Here is a 7,370-nt window from a genome sequence, read left to right as displayed (position 1 = left end):
TTGAGAATGAGCGAAACCATTTGGGTAATGAGCAGAATTCTTACTAAAACCCCTCTTCAAAAGAAAAAGCCCAAAAGTGTATCATCGTTTGATTAGGTTGACTTCTGTTAAGTTTGATCCAGTTGTTGTAATATTTTGTATAATGTATTATCAAATGAATTCTCTTTCACCGTTTTTTTTTTTTTTAAGGAATTAAGGAGTTTTATTTTGTTTAGTCATCTAACAAATTATAATATGATGATAGGCTCTTGGTCATAAATGAGATGAAAAATTAAAATCAATGAATGTTTGTTCAAACTTAAAGATTTTTCTTATAACCACTAGATCAAACCTAACAATAAAATTTACTCTAATCTAGAATGAATACCTAATTAAAAAAAAATGTAAACTTTGACTTTCACGCCACAAATGTGTGAGTTTCAAATTGTTACGAGAATATCCAATAATGAATAATATGTTAATATCTTTGGCACTACTCTTTTAGTATTGAGATTCACTCTAAGCTATGATGAATATATATAAGGCCAAGTCATCCAAACTCTTAATTATAAAAATAAAAAACTAAAAATCAAAATGAATTTTAAAAACCATTGAACCGATATAAAAATAGATATCCTTTTGGTTTGAACTTTTTCAATTCTTAAATCATCAAAAAATACATTTTTAATCTATAGATTTAAAATCAAGTGAGACAAATGCAATTGCAAGTCTAAGTATAAGTGAAATATGCAATTTAATTAGTAATTAGTACTATAACATACTTGAATTAATATTGTTTAATGTAAGATTTCGAAGTATTGAATTTGTTTCTTGTAATACTTGTTAGATGATGATTATTCATGTTTGTAGGAACACAACACCATTAATAAAATGATTGAATTCAAATATTTAATAAATTCTACTAAAAACGAATAGTTTAAGGGAACTCGAATTCAACTTTTAGATGAAATAATTTTTTATCGGACTTGATTTACATTTCAATCGGTTGCCGTAATAACGATTTTTTTATCGGACTTTTATTTTTTTTCCCACCCAAGCTTATTAGTGCTCCTTGCACGGGCTTGTTGGTTAATAATATTTTGCCATTTAAAAAAAAAAAAAAGATTTACATTTCAATCATTCTTTCTCAACCGAAAAAAAAAAGTTGGAACACCATCAGATTTTGAATCGTGAGTGAAGCAGTCAGTGTCTTTCTCAATACAAATGTGGCTGGCTTTTCCCTTCCTTTATGAAAGTTGTTGTGTCTTTCCCAAAGGCAGAGGAAAAATCCAGGGGCTTTGAGTGCATGGTGTGGTGTGGTCATGCATAGGCATCATATCATGCACAACCAAAGACATATTCCATGCATAAAGTCCAATGCATATAGTCATCATGATTTAGCACATGCAACCCAAACAATCCAGCTCAATCTCATATAAGATAGTAATATTGTAATTTCTAACTTCCTTTGGTGCACAAATAAACTCAAAGGCAGGTTAATAATTAATCATTTTATTGAATTAAAAATAACTTTTAATTTATTAATTAATATCTGACCTACAAATCTTAAACATAACCACGATAGTTAAGGAATTGTTTTTTAAGAAATTTAGTGGCTAAAAATTCACTTTTATAAGGTGAATAAATAAGGTGTCATAACTCTGCATATATTATGCAATGTCTCTACCACCTGAGATAAGCTCACGAGAACATTTTAAAACATTTTTTTAATGAGTTTTTAAGCAAAATTCGTTTATATGTAAATGTAACCCATAAGTAAATGTTTTTTTTAAGGGTCATGTTAACCAGTGCCCCGGGGGCACTGGTTAAGGAAGCCAAAAGTGGAAATTTTAAGTCCAAGATAACACTTTTTAAGCTTTTAATGCAATGATAGCACAATTTTCAATGCAAGACACTACTATATTTAACTCCTTAACCAGTGCCCCCGGGGCACTGGTTAACATTTCCCTTTTTTTAATGACAAACATCAGTATGTTGATTATTAGGTCATGTAATTCAAACCTTAGATCATTACTCCTTATCTCTTTAATTTCTTAGCTAGTAATCATTACTCCTTATCTCTTTAATTTCTTAGTTTATATGAACTATCCATTCCCTCCATATAAGTAAACGGTTGACATAGCGCTTGGAAATTGCTTAGAACTATAATAGATTCTGATTTTGACTAAATATTGAAATGAATAGCCCCACATGATTATTGCAATGGTGGTCAAGAATAAGACTATAATTCAAATTAGTGAATACAATAAATTATGTCATTTCCATAAATTTTGTACTATTTTATTTTCATGTCATGTGTCTTTATTTTTGTCTTTTTCTTTTTTGTATCCGATATTTGTCCACATTAACTATCGGAGGATCATGCAAATTTGTAAATGGTGGTTTTGTCTTTTGATACTCAAACGTGTTGGACTGTCGCAATGGTCTTGAATATATATATTAAAGATACAAAATTATATATAAATGTGTCTTTTGTTAGTTTTTCCCTTTTCTTTTTCATTTGGCTATTGTTCTAGTAATCACACATCAAGAAAAAAAACATACAAGTTATTTTCACCTCAATGCAATGCAAATTAGAAATACATAATTACTCAATTAATTTTGTACATTAGACCAAACATTTAACATTTATACCCTACTTAATTTTCACTCAAGCCTAGTAAACATTATAGTGGGGTCATTTTGAATTTGAAGTGGAATTAAAGAAGAAATGGCCAAGTTGGAAAGGGTAGGTGAAGAAAATCAGTTAATAGAAAGGGACAAAAAATAAAGGCATGGAAAAGGACGAATTTGAAACGCACTAACGAACCATGCTACACGGTAATGGACAATGGCACAGGTTGATGCAGAGGACAAGTTTTTATAATGGTACTAAACCAAAGGACAGAGTGAAGAAACTTGCAGGAATAAGAGTAGTGAATAATGAGTACACCAACACAAGACACCTAATAAGGACACGCAAAAACCAAGTTATTTTTCTGTCACTCTCTAAAATATCCATATACAAATCATTTATTCATAGGAACATTGTCAGAAATTTCGTTCCACAAAATGAAGAATAATGTGGGGGAAGAAGAGAGATTCCATTTTCATATCATCACTTACATTACTCACAATTCATAATCATAATATTCGGTACTCTTAATTTTTTTTAGTATATCATCATTTTGATGTTTAAAATGTGTGAAATATGTAATTGTAATATCGGTAAAATATATCGACAGTGTTTTATTAACTTGTGCTCTAAAGTTTTTGTTTTGTATAAATAGACGAAATGACAATGACTATCAAAAATTCACATATATTAACTTGTCAAAAAAAGAAGTGAAGTTGAGATTCAAACTGTGATCACGATGTCTAGCCTATAAATTAAATGTAAAACTTTTAAGAGTCAATTTAATTAACAAAAGAGGAATACGAGTTTCAATCTATTTAACGAGATACACATATGAGAACCAACAAAAGAGAAGACACAATAAGTTACATTTTTGTAAGTTTTTTACATTCAAATAGTTTAGTGACACTATCTCTCAAATTTAAGGACAAATGGTTGTTGATTGTTTTGATCTTCCAATTTTTTGTGATAAGAAGATACTATAATCTAAACTTTAGTAGAAAAGTAAGTAAAGCATAAACAAACCCTTTTGAGACAGAATTCTAACATTTTCATTACTGTTATAAGCTAATAAAAACAAATTCTTAAATTGGTATTTCTGTATGATATCAACTGTATTGGTTAATTTAATTGCATCAGAAAGAACCCTTTAAAAGCATAAAACAACATTTTAGAAAAAGGGAAAAGAAAGTGGGAAAAAAGAAAGAAAAAGACTCTACTAGTTACTCACTTTGCTATCACCTAATAACGACACGCAATAGCCTAGTTATTTTCTGTCACTCTCCAAACATTCATCTACAATCATTAATTTATAGGAACATTGTCAGCAACTTCGTTGCAGAAAATTAATTCCACCAGAACAAAGTGGGCAACAGAGATTTCATTCACTCCACCTATTTTTTCTTAACCTCTAATTGTAACCAAAATAAAGTCTTAATAATCCGAAGTTCGACTAAAACAAGTAAAGTATGACCAATAATCGTTATGATAAGTCTTAATAATCTAAAATTCGATCAAAACAAGTAAAGTATGACCAACAATCGTTACGATAAGAATTTGAACATTTTCATTATTCATATAAGCTAGTAAAAACAAATTCTTAAATTGGTATTTCTATATGATGCCAAATAGACAAATACTAAAATATATGGGTTAATTTGACTGCATAAAAAACCTTTTTACATAGCACAAAAACATTTTAAAAAACAAAGACACAATTCATAATTCACATTACTCTCAATTCATATCATCAAATCTCATAATTCACATTTCTATATCATAAAAACAGAGTGTTGGAAGAGAGATTCATTCATTCCCATATCATCATTCACATTACTCATAATTCACTAAATTCATTACTCATATAAGCTAAAACAAATTCTTAAAATTGGTATTTCCATATGATGTCTAATGTATTAATTAATTGCATCAAAACCCTTCCTTACATACCTCTAAAACATTAAAAAAGAAAAGTGGAAAAAAAAGACTCTAGTGACACTCACTGACTATACTATAGTTACCCCTTTTTCCGTCTCATGGAATCAACAAAAGACCATCATCATCATCACCATTATCATCCATCATTCATCACCATCAAGTTGAATGAAATTAACTACTGACATAGTGACAACTCACATCACATGACAATGCAAGCATTAGGATTCTCATCACTAAACATTTGTGGTGGTTGTGTTTGCATATGAATATTTAACATCTCTTGGTAGACTTGTGCAGCATTATACCCTTCAACATTTACATTTCCATAACCAAAACCAAAGGGTTGTTGAACCATATACTCCATTATCTTAACTTCTCCTCCTGCTTCATTGTTATTACCATCTCCACCCCCCTTGTTCTTCTTCTTACCTCCCCCACCCCCTCCTTCATTTCCATCCTTCTCACCACCACCACCACCACCTTCCTTGTCTTTCTTTGGTTGAACTACCTCAACCTTTCTCTTAAGCTTCTGTGATAAATTCTCAACTAGCTTTTTCACATCCATTGCACCCTTCACAGTCACATTATCCTTCTCTTTATCAACTTTCATTTCAAGCACTCCTACACACATCAAAATCATATGCTTCAACATCAAAATCATATGCTTAATATAAATCATATCAAAATCACCAAATCATAGAAAAAAATAAATAAAATCATTTTTTTTTAATATTGAAAAATAAAAACTCACCTTTAGTTTTCATAACAATTTTCCCAATCTTATCAATACATCCTTGACAGTGTAGTACCAATTTCAAAACAGAAGTGGTAATTGACTGTTACATTAAACAAAAATTATTATATTAAAAACCCAAAAAATTAAAACAAATCATTAAATAAACAAATAAATTAATAGAAACAAAAAACAAATTAGAAAGAATAGAACCTCTTTTTTGTCTTCATTTTTCTTCTCATCAGATTTTTTGTTTGGTTCATTTTCCTTCTTGTTATCCTTCTTGGGAAGTGGTGAAATGAGTTCAACTTTCTTCTTTATCTTCTCAGCAAGATTGTCTCTCAGTTTTGTGGGGTCCACATTTCCGGTGACGGTTACTTTTCCGGTTTCACTCTCTGCTTTCACCGTATCAACACCTTAAAAAAACACACAAAACGAAAACATGGTTGTTCAATTTCAACGATTGAAGAACAAATTCATAGATAAAAACAAGTTATTAAAGAACATTGATGAAAAGCCAGATCGCAAAAAATGTATAGAAACAGAGTAGTGTGAGAAAAATCAAACCTTTGATGCTGTTAAGGTGTTTGGTGACTTTGTTAGCGCAACCTTCGCAATGCATATAAACTTTCAAAACCGTTGCGTTGTTTTTGCCTTTGTTGTTCTCTTCCTTCTTATCTCCTCCATTGTTGTTCTTCTCTCCTCCATTGTTGTTGTTTTTGTTGTTTTCTTCTTTCTTCTCTCCTCCATTGTGGTTGTTGTTGTTGTTGTTTTCTTCCTTGTTCCCTTCATTGTTGTTGTTGTTGTTGTTTTCTTCTTTGTTTTCACCATTGTTGTTGTTGTTGTTGTTGTTGGTATTGTTGTTGTTTTCAGCATTATTTCCACCATTTCCACCCTTATTTTTCTTCTTCTGTAACAACAAAACAAAAACAAAAAATGGGTTAGAGTTTAACACATGAAAAAACAAAGAAAAAGAAAGAAAAAGAGTGATAATGAGTGAGTGAGAGTGAGTATTATTACCGCCATAGTTGAAAGGTGTTGAAGGAAGAAGAAGAAAAGTGTGATTTGGAATTGGAATTGGAATGTGTTTGTGTTTTGTAACTGTTTTAGGAATGAATAATAATAATTAGTTGTGGGTAGTAACGCTTTTAAGGGGGTATAAGTAGTGGGAAGAAACGAAACGATCATGCTTGCTGCGCGTATTTGTTGTGTTGTGTGGAAAGAAAGAAAGGAATTATTGGACCCACTTTTTTTTTTTCTTTCTTCATTTTTCTTTTTCACTTTCTCATGGGTTCAAAAGTACCTTTTGTTGAGTATTTTAATTAAGTGATTAATTAGTTAATTAACAACTTAATTTATTGGGTTTATGATTCTATTATATTGATTTGACCAAAAGTGTAACAAACTTGTTGCCTCTTTGTTGCAAGGTAAAAACTATGTGTGATTTGTGTTTTTATCTAATGTCAAACTTAAACTACATTGGACCTCCATGCTTTGTTTTTTCAGAATTCCTTTGTGAATTTTTTTTTTGGTCAGTGCTTTGTGAATTTATTTGATCGTTACGTTTGATCATACAAAATTTGTGAGTATAATCTGACTTATGTTAGAGGTTGAGCGATCCACGATATATATAGAATAGTCTTTTTTGTCATTTCTTTATCTCTTTGGCTTTTAAACTCCTGTATTTTTAATTCATAAACAAGATCTAGGATGGGGTTCAAAAGAATATTCCATTAATTGTAAATTTGTACATTGTTCTTAGAAATTTTTGTCAACATGGTATAAAGAATTAGATGACATCAAACAAATGAGCTACATCCTTATGGAAAAAATAAGTGTGGTACATTCGATTTGTTTAATTGGTTTAATCACGATCGAATTAAATGACAATATATAATGAAAAAAGTAAAAAAATTTAGTATAATCAATTTAATCAACTGTTCTTCAACCAGTTTAATCTAATTTGATTTGACTACGATATAACTAGGATAATCTTAACACGACAAATTGAGGGGTTTCTAATTCAATGGATCATTTAGTACGATTTAAATTTTTTGTTGCGGATGATAAATTTTTACCAATAAA

General features: G+C 30.1%; 1 protein-coding gene across 2 annotated transcripts; it reads right to left on the bottom strand.

Annotated features, from left to right (window-relative positions):
* Positions 1-4,359: 4,359 nt before the first annotated feature.
* Positions 4,360-6,419, bottom strand: LOC146930327 (heavy metal-associated isoprenylated plant protein 3-like). 2 transcript variants are annotated; one of them, XM_085701889.1, is made up of 6 exons: positions 6,306-6,419; positions 6,157-6,195; positions 5,853-6,099; positions 5,499-5,701; positions 5,304-5,388; positions 4,360-5,173 (listed from the first exon to the last, which is right to left on the bottom strand). In XM_085701889.1, exons 1-6 carry the CDS (start codon positions 6,309-6,311, stop codon positions 4,752-4,754), a joined length of 1,002 nt encoding a protein of 333 aa, XP_085558015.1. In that variant the 5' UTR covers positions 6,312-6,419; the 3' UTR covers positions 4,360-4,751. The 2 variants fall into 2 exon arrangements, with proteins under 2 accessions (XP_085558015.1, XP_085558014.1); XM_085701888.1 differs by having other exon boundaries at positions 5,853-6,195.
* Between the last annotated feature and the right edge of the window lie 951 nt (positions 6,420-7,370).

Source organism: Medicago sativa, chromosome 4 (genome assembly GCF_051527215.1).
Source record: "Medicago sativa cultivar Bolivia chromosome 4, Bolivia_mono, whole genome shotgun sequence".
Taxonomy (NCBI): Eukaryota; Viridiplantae; Streptophyta; class Magnoliopsida; order Fabales; family Fabaceae; genus Medicago; species Medicago sativa.
This window is presented reverse-complemented; position numbering and strand designations above follow the sequence as displayed.